The 18,329-nt window shown below is 34.1% G+C and overlaps 3 protein-coding genes and 3 long non-coding RNA genes across 6 annotated transcripts; 1 reads left to right on the top strand and 5 right to left on the bottom strand.

Annotated features, from left to right (window-relative positions):
* Positions 1 to 346: 346 nt before the first annotated feature.
* On the bottom strand, positions 347 to 5,397 carry LOC142524524 (mitochondrial fission protein ELM1). The gene is made up of 11 exons (XM_075628552.1): positions 5,313 to 5,397; positions 4,998 to 5,192; positions 4,456 to 4,694; positions 3,004 to 3,100; positions 2,426 to 2,575; positions 2,200 to 2,326; positions 1,376 to 1,488; positions 1,180 to 1,243; positions 1,011 to 1,104; positions 825 to 933; positions 347 to 607 (listed from the first exon to the last, which is right to left on the bottom strand). Exons 2-11 carry the CDS (start codon positions 5,187 to 5,189, stop codon positions 506 to 508), a joined length of 1,287 nt encoding a protein of 428 aa, XP_075484667.1. The 5' UTR covers positions 5,190 to 5,192; positions 5,313 to 5,397; the 3' UTR covers positions 347 to 505.
* A 735-nt stretch (positions 5,398 to 6,132) lies between these two features.
* On the bottom strand, positions 6,133 to 7,594 carry LOC142537252 (uncharacterized). The gene has a single exon (XM_075642803.1). It carries the CDS (start codon positions 7,465 to 7,467, stop codon positions 6,760 to 6,762), a length of 708 nt encoding a protein of 235 aa, XP_075498918.1. The 5' UTR covers positions 7,468 to 7,594; the 3' UTR covers positions 6,133 to 6,759.
* An 897-nt stretch (positions 7,595 to 8,491) lies between these two features.
* LOC142537253 (putative germin-like protein 9-2) lies at positions 8,492 to 9,725 on the bottom strand. Its single transcript, XM_075642804.1, has one exon. It carries the CDS (start codon positions 9,182 to 9,184, stop codon positions 8,570 to 8,572), a length of 615 nt encoding a protein of 204 aa, XP_075498919.1. The 5' UTR covers positions 9,185 to 9,725; the 3' UTR covers positions 8,492 to 8,569.
* Positions 9,726 to 10,795: 1,070 nt separating this feature from the next.
* LOC142537256 (uncharacterized) lies at positions 10,796 to 11,588 on the bottom strand. Its single transcript, XR_012818507.1, has 3 exons — positions 11,470 to 11,588; positions 11,080 to 11,302; positions 10,796 to 10,941 (listed from the first exon to the last, which is right to left on the bottom strand). It is a non-coding gene; the product is annotated as an uncharacterized LOC142537256 (long non-coding RNA).
* Positions 11,589 to 15,285: 3,697 nt separating this feature from the next.
* LOC142537254 (uncharacterized) lies at positions 15,286 to 15,486 on the top strand. The gene is made up of 2 exons (XR_012818505.1): positions 15,286 to 15,354; positions 15,399 to 15,486. It is a non-coding gene; the product is annotated as an uncharacterized LOC142537254 (long non-coding RNA).
* A 1,311-nt stretch (positions 15,487 to 16,797) lies between these two features.
* On the bottom strand, positions 16,798 to 17,572 carry LOC142537255 (uncharacterized). Its single transcript, XR_012818506.1, has 3 exons — positions 17,448 to 17,572; positions 17,064 to 17,286; positions 16,798 to 16,924 (listed from the first exon to the last, which is right to left on the bottom strand). It is a non-coding gene; the product is annotated as an uncharacterized LOC142537255 (long non-coding RNA).
* Positions 17,573 to 18,329: the final 757 nt, after the last annotated feature.

An 18,329-nucleotide genomic window follows, 5' to 3' on the forward strand; every position in this document is an offset into this window, starting at 1 on the left:
TGTCAATCCACGAAAACTTGAAGATATTCAGAAATTTCCATTGAAATTTGGATTGGGAGATGATATTAACAGTTTTAGATCAGTCATGAAACACATTAGTTTGAACGCAAAAAGAAAAGAACATGTTAAAAGTAATGCATATCATAGAAAACTATTTCGATTTCGATACAAACCACAAAATTTCAGATAGCAAACTACTACGATCTCGGTTTGAAACCCAACCAATAATGGAAAATATAGAATTCTTCCAATTTCAACCTCTATTGTACAGGTCGTGTAAGAGAAGGTGACATTTATTATAATATTCGTCAAAACCCGCAAGTGATAATTTGCAAAACTCAATGCGGAACTCTTATCGATCTGTGGTTTGTTTTCTATTGAATGAAAAAAAAAGTTCTTATATGCAAAAAATATGAAACAACAAGCTACTAAGGAGGCTTTAGAAGCACACAGATGCTGCTTTAACACAAACATGGTACACAAACGCACAAACAAATACTCGTTCTTATAATCGTAATCTCCATCCACGCTGAGCAAGTGCTTTATGAACCTGATTGGCAGCGTCTGCAGTATCATTTAGAGGAGGATAACTCCAGCTTTCAGATATCTGAAATCAAGAAAAAGGAAAGATATGGTGCAAATAAAACTCATTACTCAACCAACATAACATGCTAAGGAAGACATTTTTGACTAAAAATCCAATTATTTTTTCCTCGCCAAATGGATATCCCATTTGAACCATGGTGAAACTAGAATATGAATGATAGATAAATGTGTAAATTATACAAAAGTTAAACATGGTACATTACGAGGTAGGCACTTACATCTTCAAGACCTGTAAATGGTCGAACCATGCCTCTTTCTCTTAGCTTCTTATGGAATTCCACAAACTTCCAGGTACAACGTTCAGCTCCAATAACATAAACAGGCTTCCTGCAATGGAAGAAGAGTCATTCACATATTCAGAATGCATGTTTCCAAGAGTCTAAATATCTGCTATCAATCATTACCCAGTGCTGCAGGCTTCACTCAACATACTAACTGAATCAGCAGTGATTATGAAAGCATCGGCCCAAGCTAGATGTCCCATATGCGGATTTGGTTCTGATATCGACAATTTACTAATAAGTCCTCAAATACATTCATGGGTATACATCATGATTTCTGAATATCAAGTACCTTCACCATCCCATATGTATATTTTGGGATTCGTTCCAAGTTCTTTCTGAATAATTTTAGAAACCTGTGAACCAAAGGGCCAGGAAATAATTAAAAGAATGGTACGGAATTTAAAAAGAAAAAGAATTGTCTGAAACTATAAGCATTAGTTGAACTAGAATGCAAACAACTTGAAACAACAGAATTTACTACATGCCTTTCCAGGTGTACGCCTTGTGAAAGATATCCTCACACTTCCACAGCTCGTTAGAACATTATGCAAAGAAGCAATAAGCTGCTTAGCTAGGTCTGTGCTATATCTGCAGTATCCTATCAATAGATACAGCCATAAGAAATTATAATTAAAATGCTACCTCAAGTGTGAAAAATAAAATTCCCAAGAAATCAGAAGACAAAACACTTATTAACTAAAGGAAGCAAGTTTACATATTATGAAGGAAATTCTTAAGAAATTTAAGTAACTCCGTAACTCCATTAAAAGCGAGAAAAAAAGTTACAATGTCCGCAAACAGCAAAAACTGATGACAATGACATGAACCCAGAACAATCATCGAATCCGGTCAAACTCACGATGAGATGCATTGGTTGTGTCCAACCCACCATTAAGGCAACAAGACAGAAAGAGATAATGCTCACAGGTCCAACTGTAGCATAGATTTTCCATGATATGCTGGATGAACCTCATAATCCACATATCATCCATAAAGTGGAAAAAATAAAATTCACGACGCTTCCAAATGGGGATATAATAAATATAGTTACTAAGAGGCATCAGGGGGAGCAAGAATACAAGGCCCAATCCGTCAGACTTCAGGTTTTGCACTAGGCACAGAAATTACTCATGGGATTGTTAAAAGTCTCAATTAAACTTTTTTCACAAGTTAAGAATAAAAAGAAATTACTGATGTCATATAACAGAGAATTGTCAAAAGTAAAATTGCATTAAAAAATGAAACTCGAACATTAATAAACATGAAGAAGGCACGTGAGCACGTCACCAGGATAAGCAAGAGAGTTTACTTGTAGGCCCTCCAATGTTGACTACTAGCAAAGGCTTAGGTAAAGACGCAAACTCATCCTGCCAGGCTTTAGCTGCATTACGAAGCGCAGCAAAATCTATTTGATGAAGTGCCCCGACTGTGAGGATCTGAGCAATTTTACAACGAGCATTCATTGCAATAGTGAGGATTCAAACCACTGCTCAGTAGTTAAAGAAGAATGTACGAGTATAGGTAAGGTAACATACAACATGCCCATCAGGAACTTCACGCGGCGTTATCCATTTCCTTAGAAACCGAGGAACCTGCTCCTGTGCAGAAGGGGTCAAAGGGTAATAATCGTGCTGTGGCGTGACGACCATATCAAACCTGTCCAAATGGTATCTTGGATGCTGAATCTGCAAGTCAAGGGCAAAATACTTTTTTTCTCAGATAAAATATTATTAATCGGCATATGTTTACATAAAAAACATATGTATCACAAATAAAGATAAGTTAGCGCATCAGCACTTCCATAATTCACACTCAGTCACAGGACATAAAATCAAGGTAAAAGAGTGTATATTGCAAACTAATAGTTACTAATAGCATTATTGAAGATTAAAAGTCATTTAGGTACATAATGCTTATAGTTTCATGTGACATCAAAAGAAGGTGGCTGCAGATGCCATGGTGGTAACAGGAACATCGCCAAACTCCTCATGGAACCATTTTATTGATTCTATTCCAGCAATGTATTAGAATCTTCTTAAATGGTCCAAAAATAAGAAGAATGAGATCAAATATTTGTACATGTAGCTCGCAAATATAAGGTCAGAGTGCAAACCTGCACAACAAACACATTCTCAGATGCTAATCTTTTTATAGAACTTGCAATCGAGATGGTGTCTCTGCCAGATGCAACCACAAGCAGTGGGCCATCCCTGAAAAGAATCAATAAATTGTCTCTAATCCATCAAAATTATCAAACCTTGCATACATATTTCACTCTCATTGCTATATACGGATAACTTTCAAAGAAGGTAGCGAGTCCTCTTTGCACTCAACCTAAAATATGTAGGACTGACCCAGGATGAAATGGATAAAAAAATTAAAATTATTGAGACTCATTATACATCATAAAGTCGAACTAGGAAATTTCTAAGATTAATTTTTTCTCCTACCACCTTCAAGAACATTCAACCAAACCTATACTTAAAATACCGAGTTGAATAAAATAATTAGTTATGTCCTCCAAAATTTAGCGAACAACAAGCATCAGAGGCACCTTCAGTAAAGGGTAACTTGAAAGTAGATGCTTCTGAACAGGTTTTATCATATAACGTTGGCTAACACTTTGATTCCAATGCACGACCCAACCTAGCAAGTGGGAGGATATTTTTGAAAAATTTATTTGAAATTTCAAATACTTTTCTTTTAAAACGACTACCACTCCTTGAGACCTTTGCGTCAAAAGTCATCGTGTGGTTGCATTTACTCGGTTCAATTAAGTGATTTTTCACTCTTTAAAAAAATTGGAGCGGAGCTAAAAAAAACTTGGAGCATAGCATTAAACAGTACACGCAGTCTAAGCAGACCACTTAAAAATCATAAGAATAGTGTTTCAAGAAATTTCGTTTGTCCAAAGTTTCTATAATTTTGACCTATATTTCAAATATTTATAACGATCGTGACAGTTCCTCGCTATAGTCTTAGTCATTCAAGAGCAACAAAGGCTTTGCGAATAGTTCCAGGAAGAAAAGCCCTCACTTAATGATTCATTTCTATCTGTGGGAAAGCGTTCATAAATGCAGTAGCATCCTCTAGAATAAATTTGATCAGTCTTAACTTAATGGGAAAAACCTAATGTTTGCATCTTCTTTAGATAAGCCGAAAACTAGTCTCTACATAACCTAATAATCCTGGAATCTCCGAAGATAATTGTTTGGCTTTAGCCGCTTGTTTTCATCAACAATAAGAATTAACTTCCTTTCATATCACTATATCGTGCTCAAATCTCAATAAATGCATAAACCACTAACAAAATTTGAAATTTTTGTGCAATCTTAAAATAATGGGTTGCGAGTAATTCATTCGAAAGTTAAAAACAAATCTGAGTCATCAAAAATCTAGAAAATCAGACAGGTTCATCATTAACTTAAAAAAATCCAAAATGAGAAAGAGGCAGTCCTAAACCTAAAACCAACTCATTGAACAAACTAATCAGGAGTTTAAGTAGGTGTTATGGGCCTGTATCATTCTCGAATACATATGTAAAGTGATATCATGAGAAACTTACTTCTCGAAAGTTTCCTTAGCCATTCTCACAATATTGTTTACATCAGCCTCCAACACAGATGACAAGCCAATGCCCCCACCATTCGCAGTAGGGGAATGTGTTATTTTCTTTCCCCTTCCAGCAATCAAAATCCGTGATAATCCATATATCTGGCAAATAATGTAATACAACTTCTTGTGGAAAGACACTGGGAGCCAGTGTAGCAACTCATTGATTCCTCCAGTTGGTCTAGTAACCCTCTGACAACACGCAGAAGCAGATAAATGTCACACAGTTAAATCTTAAAATTTCCACACTCTTAATTATGGATTCTGCTATGTCAATTACTGATATCAGTTCTAGCCAGACTTGTCAAGCAGTAGCATTTATGCAAGTTCACACATAATATATCCATGACACACAGAAATTACAGAGAAAAACTTGTACAAAAAACTGGCTCTCAAAATTGAATCAACAAGACATCATAAAATAGAATCCACCGAAAAGGAATATCAGAGGCATCATACATCACAGATACGCGTAAAACAAAATTGGAGGTTTACATAGAGAGTTTGCCTTTCAGACAAGCCTAGTGCCCGAACCAATCCGATGCTCTGATTTTCGCTAGCCGGGAAACCGTTTCCGACCACAACCGCACGGCGGATAACTCCATAAACTCCTCCTTCGAATATATCAGGCACTCCCCCCATTGATTGTGGGCTACCAGGTGGCTCCGGAAGCCGTATCGGCTTCATCTTCTTCGCAAAACAATCGTACACAATAAATTAACTAGCGTATGTATCTATATATAAATTCACGTTTTGCACTTGATGAATCGAATCAAAACCCTAGAAAGAGGTGACAAAATGGGAACACACCTTTGCCGGCAATTTCCCCGTATTAGTATTAGCTTTGTTTGCCACTTCGACTTCTCCCCTTCTTCTTTCAAAGAAAATATTGATATTTATTCTCCGATAGACCCTCGTATTTTTAATAATGTCATTTTACCCCTTGTAACTACATGTATTTTTGTTAGTACGAACTCGTTATTCCGTCCATGCCTATAATTTTTTTTATAATTATTAAAATAAAATATTAAGTGGAACAATTTTGTTATTTTTTAAAAATTTATGGCGATTGAAATACATTTTTATAAGATTAGAGATGATGTGGTTATATTATGAATACACCATAAAATCTAAGGAGTTTAGATTTCGTCACATCATCTCTTGTATTAAAAAAAAAATCTTATTCAATTTTTTCTTGAATTAAACTTAATGAGTAATCTGTTTTAATAATACAACACAACTATAGTTACTGATGTATGCGTGTGTAAAATAACAATCATAATACGTATAAATAAAATGATAATACGAACACAAATTTTATAGTGTCACTATTTTTTAAAGAGTATGTCTCTTGTGAGACGGTCTAACGAATCTTTATCTGTGAGACGGGGCAAGTTTATCGATATTCACAATAAAAAATAATTATCTTGGCATAAAAAGTAATAATTCACAAAATATCAAGTCACATGCTTTGCGACCAAGTAGCATACTTCACATGGAAGGACTGGGCTTTCGAACAAGACAATGAGCAAGAGACGAGCCCAGCTGGATATGCACATCTTTGGAGTTTTATTAACCATTGATCCCAATAGAAAAACAGAAAGTAATATAATTTAGATTGATCTGATGACAACTCTTCAAAATCCTTCAACACAACATCATTCAATACTGCTAATGAAGTCTCAATGATTTGACAAGAAATAAACCAAAACTCAAATTCTTGACATAGTACAACATTTGTATTCAATTCGTCAGGTTTTCATGATTTTTCGAGGGAGCAGTATTACTGCATTGTATGTTACCAAAAACAAAAAGAGCCATCTGCACATTTTTGTCATTTTAGAACTTCCGAAATGAGATTCAAGTAACATGATCTCAATAACAGAAAAAGAAGGTAAATTAACTTCAGAAAAATGGACAAAATCTCTGCAGCTTTCCTCCCAGGTTGAAATAAGAGCATATGGAAAAAAAGCAGCTCATCTCAATGCTCATTAATATTCAGACATAACACACCATTTTATTCAAAAAAATCATGAAGAAAACATGAAAACAAGATAAAAAATGATTCTTCCACCCATAACTTCAAATGAAGCTCAGACGATAAGCAGATGATGGCAATCTAAGTTTCAGTCGAATAGAATGTATTTACAATATCCCCAGCAACTATACAAAGTACATCAAATTACCCACTTCCCAAGTTAAAGACATCAAATCTTATACAATAACTAAAGCAACAATAAGAACAGATACAAATCAATCAATCGGTGAAACCAGTCTTTCTCCAAACAGCATTGCGCACCTGCCTGAGATCCCTCCCTTTCAATGTCCTACCAGCCCCCTCCATAACCGAGCATGACAAAATAGGCGAATGCCGCGCCGCCACCACCTCATGCGGCGGCAATATCACGGCGTTTCCTTCCACTTCCTCCTCCTCCTCCTCCTCTTCCAGTAAGATACCTTCAAATTCCATCACCTTCTTTCTCAAAGCATCGGGAATCACCGGCACATTAACCGGTGCCGATTGGTGGTACAAACGCATCCTGTCCACCTGAGAAGGCAGAGGAGGAGGCCACTTTGGTATCATTATCCGAGACGAGAACGACGTGGATGGGGAATTGGAAGAGGACGAGGAGAGGGACACCGAAGTGGACGCCTTGTGGTTGAACACGGGCCTGGAACTGGATCCTGATCGGGCTTTCGGGTTATCATTCAGGGCAGCTAAGATACCATGATTCTTCTGGCCGTGATTCTGCGCGTTCACGGCGGGGCTGAGACTGGGGTTCGCGTCGAGGTTCGATGGGGAAGAACTATCAGAAGGGGAGCTAAAAATATCGTGTTCGGAGAGTTCCAGAGGAGGCGTGGCGGCGTACGATTGAGGTTCAAATGTCCCCAAGAACCTATCAGTGGAGAGAGGACTACGGCGGTGGTTGAAGGAACGGGTGGCGGCGCCCGCGAGTTGTTCCATAGGAGGAGAGCGTGTGGAAAGTGATGGGTACCTTCCAGGTTGGATCAATAGATATCAACTAATCCCGGCCTACTGGAACCTAAACAAATAAGTCGGTCGAAAACGTGTCCAGAAATGAGTGGCTCACCGGCTGAGACTTGGACATAGACTTGGTTCGATCACGGCCCGGTTCGAGGCAATAACATAAGTGTAGTCCAATAAGAACAGACGTGGATAGTTGGATATGTCTTCCAGTCCAGGGTGAGTTTAGTGGCTTTTTAAATGTACTTGTTTTATGAGTTTGGAAACAAAAATAATTACAATTGAGCATCGAATTTGAAATCTCGTCACAAAATTTGATGTAAAATGCTCAATGAACTTGTATTACGTTTTTTATATTATTTGTAATACTATTTTAACTTGTAAAATATTAAAATTCTTATCATCCCCTAAATATTGATTACCAATGTTGAACAAAAAAGAGTTGAGGAAAGGCCATTTATTCATTACAAAGTTTATACTTCACACACCCAACATCAAACCATAAAGAAAACATACAAATTTGAATTCACAATAAAAAATAAGAGTAGGTCTCTTGTGAGACGTTTTCACTAATTTTTATCTGTGAGACGCATCAACCTCACCGATATTCAAAATAAAAACTAATACTCTTAGTATAAAAAGTAGTACTTTTTTATGGATGACTCAAATAAGATATCTATCTCACAAAATACGATCTGTGAGACCGTCTCACACAAGTTTTTGTCAAAAGTAATACTTTTAGCATAGAAAGTAATACTTTTTTCATGGATGACCCAAATAAGATATTCGTCTCACAAAATACGACACGTGAGTCCGTCTCACACACGTTCTTTTGCCTTTTAAAAAAAATTATTAAATTTATAGTTTTGAATTAATTAAATATACTTAAACTAAAAAAAAATACAAACATATAATATTAGCAGCATCAACTAAAATATCACAATTTTATCTTAATTAATTTATAATAATATTTATAAATTAAACATATTATACTATGAAGGAAAAGCCCTTTATTCATTACAAAGTTGAAACCTCCACAAACCCCATCTAAAAATCATTGAAAAGAAACATAAAAATTTGATCATCCCTGTAACCCCGCCTTAATCTTCTTAATAGTGGCAACATCAGTCTTGAAAGACATAGCCAAAACACTGTCATCAGTGGTGGAATTAAACAGGGTGTTCGGCAACGAAACGGTACCCGGATTAGCACTCCCGAACGCAGAAATAGCGATAGCCGGATTCTTGGAATCAGCATTATACTGGTAATGCACCAGTCCTTTAGGAAACACAAACATGTCACCTGTTTGCAAAGTTTGAGTGTAGAGCTTATTTTTCGTGTCCACAAATCCGACCTCCAATGAACCCAGGATCACGAACAAGAGCTCCGCGGATCGGGGGTGCGTGTGAACCGGGTTGACCGAGTTGCTCGGGTAGACTAAGGCAGCAAAGGATACACTCTGTCCGTTCAAGGCAGGTAGTTGTTCCATGTTTGCTTTGAGAACTTTGAAGGATGGAGGGATTGGGTCGGAAACGAGGGATCGAAGACCCGTGAATGTGAAGAAGTTTCCATCGACTTGCGACGAGTTCGGTGGTAGGATAAAGTCTGTGAGAATATCAGGATCTCCTGCCTTTGCTGTCTGGCATATTGTGAGTGCAACTAGCACTAAAAATATCGTTTTCTTGCCGAAATACATTGGGTTTTTTTCGCTTTTTTTGGACAAGATGCAATGTTTTTTGCTTCAATTATGGTGGCTTTGGATTCCAAAAGTTATGGGATTTATATAGCTTGCGGGTGTGTAATGTTGTAGAGGAATGGGATTGAGCACTCCGCTGGATGAACAGTATGAATTTGAGACTAGGAAGTGGATATGTACATTTTCCTTCTTGGTGTTTCTCGATATTGAAAGGATATGCTTTTGTTTTGTTTTCTTGTCATTTGTTGTTAAAGCAGATACCAAATAGAAAATGACTGGCTTTCCAATGTACCATCTGAGAATTTTAAGAACTTTGTTTGACAAGAGCACAGGTTGTTAGAACAACAAGACTGAATAATTTCACCGGCTTGTGGGGCTTTCGTACGGATGGAATCAGGCTTGTGGGGTCACCCGCACTTAATACGACATTAATCCAAAATTGGGCCGGGTGGCCGTATTATATGTGGCTCCGCCACTGTCAGTACGGTCATAATATGATATGCGATGAGTCATTTGATTGTGTAGTTCATGCACTACTCCAAGAAAGTATTGTATGATTGAGATTACCTGTGAAACTGCATCTCTCGTCGCCACATGAAACGACTTCAGGGCAGATGGCTCCCAAGGCAGATTTGGCGGAGGCAATAATATTGTAACATCGTACGCTCAGATTAGGCACTGCTGGTTTCTGTAGACACCAATATTTTATTTACTCCATTTTAAACTTATTATTACTAGGAAAAATGTTAATATGGGTCTGAATTATTTACCCAGTCCATATATTTTAGTATAATAAACTGTAGACACCAATATGTTATTTACTCCATTTTTTCTTTCTTAAATCAAAATAGTTAATTTATTCATAAATTTTTATAAGTAAACCAAACAGTGTAAACAATGCAACTTATCATGCTGCCATTACAACGGGAGTGGAAGACAAACAAATGATATCAACAACAGCCCTTTGATCACCTTCTTTATCTTTAATAGTCTCCAATCCCTTTACTTTACTTATCTTTGACGAAGAATGTACACGAAGCTCTGATCTGAAAATTCATTTGGTTTTCTTTCGGTCCTCAAAGTTCGAAAAATTAGTTCCCGGTTATTTTGGTTGTTGTTCTATCCTGATCTAATGGCATGTTAAATATCGGACAGCTGGTAAAAATGTGATTTCACTCTGTATATGGTGGCGGAGTAAGAACCGTTGAATCCTTAAATATAAGGTGAATCCCACTGCTCAAATGATTCAAAACTTTTGATATTGTCTAGGGAAAAACTCGAGGTGTAACATTTGTGAGAGTGGTCGAAATCAGAAATCTCGAAAAGGGTTGCAATGATTTTCCTGATCATTTTTGAATAGAAACTCGACTAAATTTTACATGGTTGTCAATTGTCATATTCATTGTGAATTATTTATTTCATTTCTTTATCAATGCATTGGCAAGTCAGATTTATTCGTTACGCTAATACGTTTATTTATTTTTTATTTATTTGTTCAATTATTTCTCATAATGAAGTAAGTTTCTAGCTAGATCGGAATATCATTGTGAATTTAGAATTATAAAAAAAACATGAAACCCATAAATTAATTTATGAGTGTCGTTTGGAAATCGAACTCATATATTTATTAATTTTTTCACCCAAAACAGTCACTAAACAAGAATATTTATTTAATTTCAATTATTGTCTCCACTTTATTAAAAGCCAAACTGCCCACCGCATCGAAGCCAGTCATGCATACTTGCACTTACCATAAGCTGCAACATAAAGAAACAAAATGTTATTTTCTCATATTATGAGTCATGAAAACATTAATTCAATCACACCAAACAGGCCATATAATTATATTAATTCAAAACAATCACAAAATTTATCGATGAGCCGGAATATCTTACATGGATCGACGGAGGTTCTGGCGCCAAGGTAACGTGGGCAGGCACCGGATTGCCTGTATTTGAGGTTAAGAACATAGGAGACATGATTGACTAAGTTGTCAGGTAAGAAGCAATCTCCGCCGGGATAGACTGGAGTGCAATCTAACTCTTTGCAAAATGAGAAAAAAAAATGCCACATGGCGTCTTCTGAGGCACCTTGCCTCACCACACACCAGTCCTTAGTCTCCTGACCCTGGATAATATTTTTATCGTTATTCCAGCAATTGTTTTTTTAAAAAAATATATAAAAGAAAATAAAAAACAAAGGAAAGAAGTAAGATAAATTAAATTTAGATTTAGGGCTAACAAGAAGACTCATCATAAATAAATAAAATCTTGAAATATTTGTACCATGCACGCATTAACGCACAGAAGCAACAAAAACGAGCAGGAGAAAACATTTAGACTCGCCATTGGTTTGAATAGTTTTGTGCTCTCTTCCGATTCTTACACTTTCTGTCGATTACACAGATATATATATATATATATATATATCGATTATGTATATAAAGTTATAATGTAATCGAGACATCAGATTATAACTTTGACCCAATTATTTATTACATTATTACTTACTATTGTTTTAGCAACAAATCTATTGTCTCTTACTATATTTCTCTTACTCAATCATTAAGAATGTGGCTAGTATAGTAACCACTTTTGGTAGGTTATGATACACTTTCTTATTACAAAAACAACTTTTATTTTTAATTAATTTACAATTTATTTCATTTATATTTTAATCCACATAAATTTTTTTAAAAAAAATTCCGATTTAGAAAACCGTCCACCTTATATTCAATTGATGGAGAAAATATTTTTAACTAATTAATTAATTATTTTTTTAACACCTACAATGTATGTAACCATCCACTACTATAGTTACCTACTAGTGTACGACGCACGCAAGTATGATATTTTTTATAATTCGTTAAATTTATATTTAAATGAAGATCTCAATATAATGATAAGAAATAGTGAGGGACTACACTGTAATTTGATATATAAATTAAAAAATTAATTGAAAAATAAAAAAATAAAAAAAATGATCTTAATAAAAATTGAACCTATAACCTAAACTCAAGAAAAACGACTCTATCCACTGAATTACATATAACTTACATTAAAATTTTAACATTTTATTAATATATATAATTATTAAAACAGACCATGACACAAAAATTAATTACTCTAAGTGTCTCAAACTTAATAAAATAATATAGAAGTATAGATTATGCGAGAAAACCTTAAAATGTAATTATTTTTGAGTGGATTGTGAAGCCCTTTTTTATTTTACTTAGTTAGATTTATTATTTAAACTTTCTGTTATTGTGAAGGAGTAAGGATTAAAATTAATTAAAATAATCCATATAATTTATAATATTGATAATAACTTATATGAGTCCTTTGAATAAGTTTTTATGCAATTTCTAAAATATTATTATCTCTATAACTATTGTATAAAAATAATTCAATCTATATATTATAAGCATTCATTATTAATGCATCTTCTTTTTTATATTTTGAAAAAATTCTTACCATAAAGATATTTTGATTCGTTGTTTTAAATATTCCAACATCTTATACACAGATAATACAATGGAAAATTGTTTTTTCATCGTGTATGTTTCTTTCATGGCAATTTTAGTCATCCATGTTATTAAATTTCAGCCATAGTCTGCTACCTTTGTTTTTGTGTGTGATAATTTTAGTATTTTTTTCGGATGTATAACCATTATGTGCTGTTGTGACGCTGACGTGTGTAATTTCACATCAACACTCCCGATGAAAATGATTAAAATTATTAAAAATGTGAAGATAAATTACGACAATTGAAATTTGATAAACCGAGAACCGAAATCGCAAAGTGACCAACATACAATACCAAAAATACGGTTTTTCCTAAATTATATTTTCCGATAACCAAAGATTATCAAAATCATTCGACAAGTTTGTCTATTTTATATTTGGGTCCTTTAAAAAGTCAAATTTATTCTTCATCTTGAATAGACAAACTTATATTTGAAACTTTTAGCCCTACTTCACAACGTATTTGGAAATATGAGGTTAAGTATATATATACATGGGTCCACTAGTAGAATTTCCTTGATTTACTTCGCATATTCAATGAAATAATAGGTATATAATTGCCGAAGTAGACGCACGTGAAGTAATAGGTAATCATTTTACTTCGCATATCACCGAAGTCGTATCCAAGAAATTAGCGAAGTTTTTGGTCGAAATTAGATTGATGCTGAAGTAAAACAACGTATTCTACCTCGTCGATTTCGTAAAGTGCAGAAGTAATAGCTTATATATAACTGCATAGTTTACATTGAATGACGAAGTAAATGTGTTGTATAACTTCACATGTTTTGTATTTTGTGAAGTAATTGATGCGAATGACTTCGCTATTATGGAACTACATTCTAATTAGCGACGGTTTTTTTAACTTTTCACTTCATTAAAACTATTCTGTCGAAGTAAAATGATACAAAAAATTAGAAGTAAAGCCCGTGTTTTTTAAATTGTGAAGTAAAAAATAATGTTTTACTTCGCCGCTGTTATTACCGAAGTTGATTGATATATACTACTTCATAATTAATCATAGCCGAAGTAACTAGTGGCGAAGTAAAAGCCAAAAATTCTACTAGTGGTCGGTCGATGTTGTGGTGCCAATGTAACTTGGGAACCGAGGCACCTTGTTTCACTACGCACCAGTCCAGACCCTAATCAAAATAAATAAGAAATTCAGAAAGAAAAAAAAATTTGAATCTGACAAATTTAATTACTTAAAAAGAATTAAAATCATTTAGAATATCAGATCTGAAACATTAACTTTTACATATTAAATCATTGATGTTTTGATATATTTGGTTAGCGACATGATAGATCGAAATCGCAATGAAAAACAAGAAACGGAAACACAAATTGAACAAAATAAAATAAACTTGAATAAATTACTAGTATATAAGACATTTAGTAATGGATCTTTAGCCTAAAATTTTTGAATAATTATACTGGCAAATTTAATATATTAAAAATGATGGGGGTAAAATATAGACAATTTTTTTGTTTGAAAGAAGATGATATATATCGATCGGCACCCAGTCTCAAATTAAGTTCTATTTTTTTAATCATTATTCCAATTAACTGTTTAACAAATATATATAAAAAAATAAAAAATTAGGAAAGAATTCAAATATTAAATTTAAATTTAGGCTAAACAAGTATACTTGAAATATTCGTACCATGCATGCACTAACGCAGAGAAGCAACACAGGAGAAAACATTTAGAGTCACCATTGGTTTGAATAATTTTGCGCTCTCTTCCGATTCTTACACTTTCTGTCTTTCGCACATATGTGTGTTGTGCGTGTGTGTATATATGTTTTGTTTTTTTCAAAAAAAAAATTTAAGTTAATTCATTATCCAAATTCCAATGTACCAAATTTTTACTTCTAAACGCTTGTATTCGTTTGGACGAACACTAAATGTTGGATCCATGCTTAACCCATAATTTTTGTTTTCCCGAAAAGTAATGATGAAATTGTCCCCATAGTACGTGGGACATTCCCTTGCCATGTTAGCTAGTTCACGCATGCAGATAGGGCAGTGTATTACCTGTAGCGTCGAATTTTCCCGTATGATAGTAAGTCATCCTGAGAACCCCGCTTCTAGTTCTAGCTAGGGATACTATCCAAGTGTGCTCTCTTTCAGGACTCAATGACCGGAGGTCATTTCATTTCATGACGTTTTCATTTTTTTAAACTGGGATTCAATAATGGCCCAAGATTCTGATATTGACCTAATGAATGTGTATGTGTATTCAATATGGAGTATGGACCACTGCAGCGATCATTTCATTTTCATCGATGTTCTAGACCGTTCTTTTATTTTGCTTCTCGTAATAATTCAGTCCCACGTCATGCTTGAATTGATTCCAAAGAACTACGTCCCAGTATTCGAGGTAGCGGCCATTTTTATACACTCAGAGAACCATACTTTCGTGGGCTTAAATCCCGTGCGTGGCACTTCATATTGATGATAATTCACATTTCTTGTAGGCCATACATGTGGCATACGTTCAGAGTTCCGACCAACTTAAAATATACAATTTTAAACATTAAAAACACAAAAATTCTTGTTAAACAAATTTCTCGACTTAAAATATTACTTTTCATAGAATTATGGATCAAATTGGATCGGATCGACCCTTTTCACGGATATGTAGACGTGATATGATGAAAGGATCGATACTCAGAAGAAAGAAATAGGAGACCTACTCCAACTAAAAAAAATCTAAAAGAAATGGATCGAAACGAAATCTTGAGTTCAGATCCAATTGAATCAAACCACGTCCCATCTGAGAATTTTAAGAACTTTGTTTGACAAGAGCACAGGTTGTTAGAACAACAAGACTGAATAATTTCACCGGCTTGTGGGGCTTTCGTACGGATGGAATCAGGCTTGTGGGGTCACCCGCACTTAATACGACATTAATCCAAAATTGGGCCGGGTGGCCGTATTATATGTGGCTCCGCCACTGTCAGTACGGTCATAATATGATATGCGATGAGTCATTTGATTGTGTAGTTCATGCACTACTCCAAGAAAGTATTGTATGATTGAGATTACCTGTGAAACTGCATCTCTCGTCGCCACATGAAACGACTTCAGGGCAGATGGCTCCCAAGGCAGATTTGGCGGAGGCAATAATATTGTAACATCGTACGCTCAGATTAGGCACTGCTGTCTTCTCACTGCTGGTTTTTGTAGACACCAATATTTTATTTACTCCATTTTAAACTTATTATTACTAGGAAAAATGTTAATATGGGTCTGAATTATTTACCCAGTCCATATATTTTAGTATAATAAACTGTAGACACCAATATGTTATTTACTCCATTTTTTCTTTCTTAAATCAAAATAGTTAATTTATTCATAAATTTTTATAAGTAAACCAAACAGTGTAAACAATGCAACTTATCATGCTGCCATTACAACGGGAGTGGAAGACAAACAAATGATATCAACAACAGCCCTTTGATCACCTTCTTTATCTTTAATAGTCTCCAATCCCTTTACTTTACTTATCTTTGACGAAGAATGTACACGAAGCTCTGATCTGAAAATTCATTTGGTTTTCTTTCGGTCCTCAAAGTTCGAAAAATTAGTTCCCGGTTATTTTGGTTGTTGTTCTATCCTCTAATGGCATGTTAAATATTGGACACAGCTGGTAAAAATGTGATTTCACTCTGTATATGGTGAATCCCACTGCTCAAATGATTCAATACTTTTGATATTGTAGGGAAAAACTCGAGGTGTAACATTTGTGAGAGTGGTCGGAATCAGAAATCTCGAAAAGGGTCGCAATGATTTTCCTGATCATTCTTGAATTGAAACTCGACTAAATTTTACATGGTTGTCATATTCATTGTGAATTATTTATTTCATTTCTTTACCAATGCATTGGCAAGTCAGATTTATTGGTTACGGTTATACGTTTATTTTTTTTTTATTTATTTGTTCAATTATTTCTCATAATGATTTAAGTTCTAGATCGGAATATCATTATGAATTTAGAATTATAAAAAAAACATGAAACCCATAAATTAATTTATGAGTGTGTTTTTGGAAATCGAACTCATATATTTATTAATTTTCCACACTAATCTCTCCCAAAACAATCACTAAACAAGAATATTTATTTAATTTCAATTTCAATTATTGTCTCCGCTTTATTAGAAACCAAACCGCCACCGCATCGAAGCCAGTCATGCATACTTGCACTTACCATAAGCTGCAACATAAAGAAACAAAATGTTATTTTCTCATATTATGAGTCATGAAAACATTAATTCAATCACACCAAACAGGCCATATAATTATATTAATTCAAAACAATCACAAAAATTTATCGATGAGCCGGAATAACTTACATGGATCGACGGAGGTTCTGGCGCCAAGGTAACTTGGGCAGGCACCGGATTGCCTGTATTTGAGGTTAAGAACATAGGAGACATGACTGACTAAGTTGTCAGGTAGGAAGCAATCTCCGCGGGGATTGACTGGAGTGCAATCTACCTCTTTGCAAGATGAGACAAAATAATTCTTCATGGCGTCTTCTGAGGCACCTTGCCTCACCACACACCAGTCCTGAGTCTCCTGACCCTGGATAATATTTTTATCGTTATTCCAGTAATTGTTCTTTTTAAAAGTATATAAAAGAAAATAAAAACAAAGGAAAGAAGTAAGATAAATTAAATTTAAATTTAGGCTAACAAGAAGACTCATAAATAAATAAAGTCTTGAAATATTTGTACCATGCACGCACTAACGCACAGAAGCAACAAAAACGAGCAGGAGAAAACATTTAGACTCGTCATTGGTTTGAATACTTTTGTGCTCTCTTCCGATTCTTACTCTTTCTGTCAATTATATATATATATATATATATATATATATATATATATACTTTGACCCAATTATTTATTACATTATTACTTACTATTGTTTTAGCAACAAAACTATTATCTCTTACTATATTTCTCTTACTCAATCATTAAGAATGTGGCTAGTATAGTAACCACTTTTGGTAGGTTATGATACACTTTCTTATTACAAAAACAACTTTTATTTTTAATTAATTTACAATTTATTTCATTTATATTTTAATCCACTTAAATTTTTTTAAAAATAATTCCTATTTAGAAAACCGTCCACCTTATATTCGATTGATGGAGAAAATATTTTTAACTAATTAATTAATTGTTTTTTAAAAGCATTCATTATTAATGCATCTTCTTTTTTATATTTTAAAAAAATTATTACTATAAAGATATTTTGATTCGTTGTTTTAAATATTCCAACATCTTATACACATATAAATTAAATATTATAAGGGCGAGGTTTTCTAGAAAATTGTTTGGGAAGTGCAATTTTTAGTTATCTTCCTATTTTTGGAAATAATACAATGGAAAATTGTTTTTTCATCGTGTATGTTTCTTTTGCACATATGTGTGTGCGTGTGTGTATAAGATATATATAAAGTTTTGTTTTGTTTTTTAAAAAAATTAAGTTAATTCATTATCTAAATTCCAATGTACCAAATTTCTAATTCTAAATGCATGTATTCGTTTGGACGAACACTAAATGTTGGATCCATACTTAACCCATATTTTTTTTTCCCGAAAAATAATGGTGAA

Source organism: Primulina tabacum, chromosome 2, assembly GCF_025594145.1.
Source record: "Primulina tabacum isolate GXHZ01 chromosome 2, ASM2559414v2, whole genome shotgun sequence".
Lineage (NCBI taxonomy): Eukaryota > Viridiplantae > Streptophyta > Magnoliopsida > Lamiales > Gesneriaceae > Primulina > Primulina tabacum.

Bases quoted from the DNA above. Each gene is read 5' to 3' on its own strand.
- LOC142524524 (XM_075628552.1), bottom strand. From the start codon at position 5,189: ATGAAGCCGATACGGCTTCCGGAGCCACCTGGTAGCCCACAATCAATG. The intron at 1,489-2,199 runs GTAAACTCTCTT...ATCTATTGATAG, and splicing joins CAACATTGGAGGGCCTACAA to GATACTGCAGATATAGCACA. The intron at 608-824 runs GTAAGTGCCTAC...TCTTGATTTCAG, and splicing joins CATTTACAGGTCTTGAAGAT to ATATCTGAAAGCTGGAGTTA.
- LOC142537252 (XM_075642803.1), bottom strand. From the start codon at position 7,467: ATGGAACAACTCGCGGGCGCCGCCACCCGTTCCTTCAACCACCGCCGT.
- LOC142537253 (XM_075642804.1), bottom strand. From the start codon at position 9,184: ATGTATTTCGGCAAGAAAACGATATTTTTAGTGCTAGTTGCACTCACA.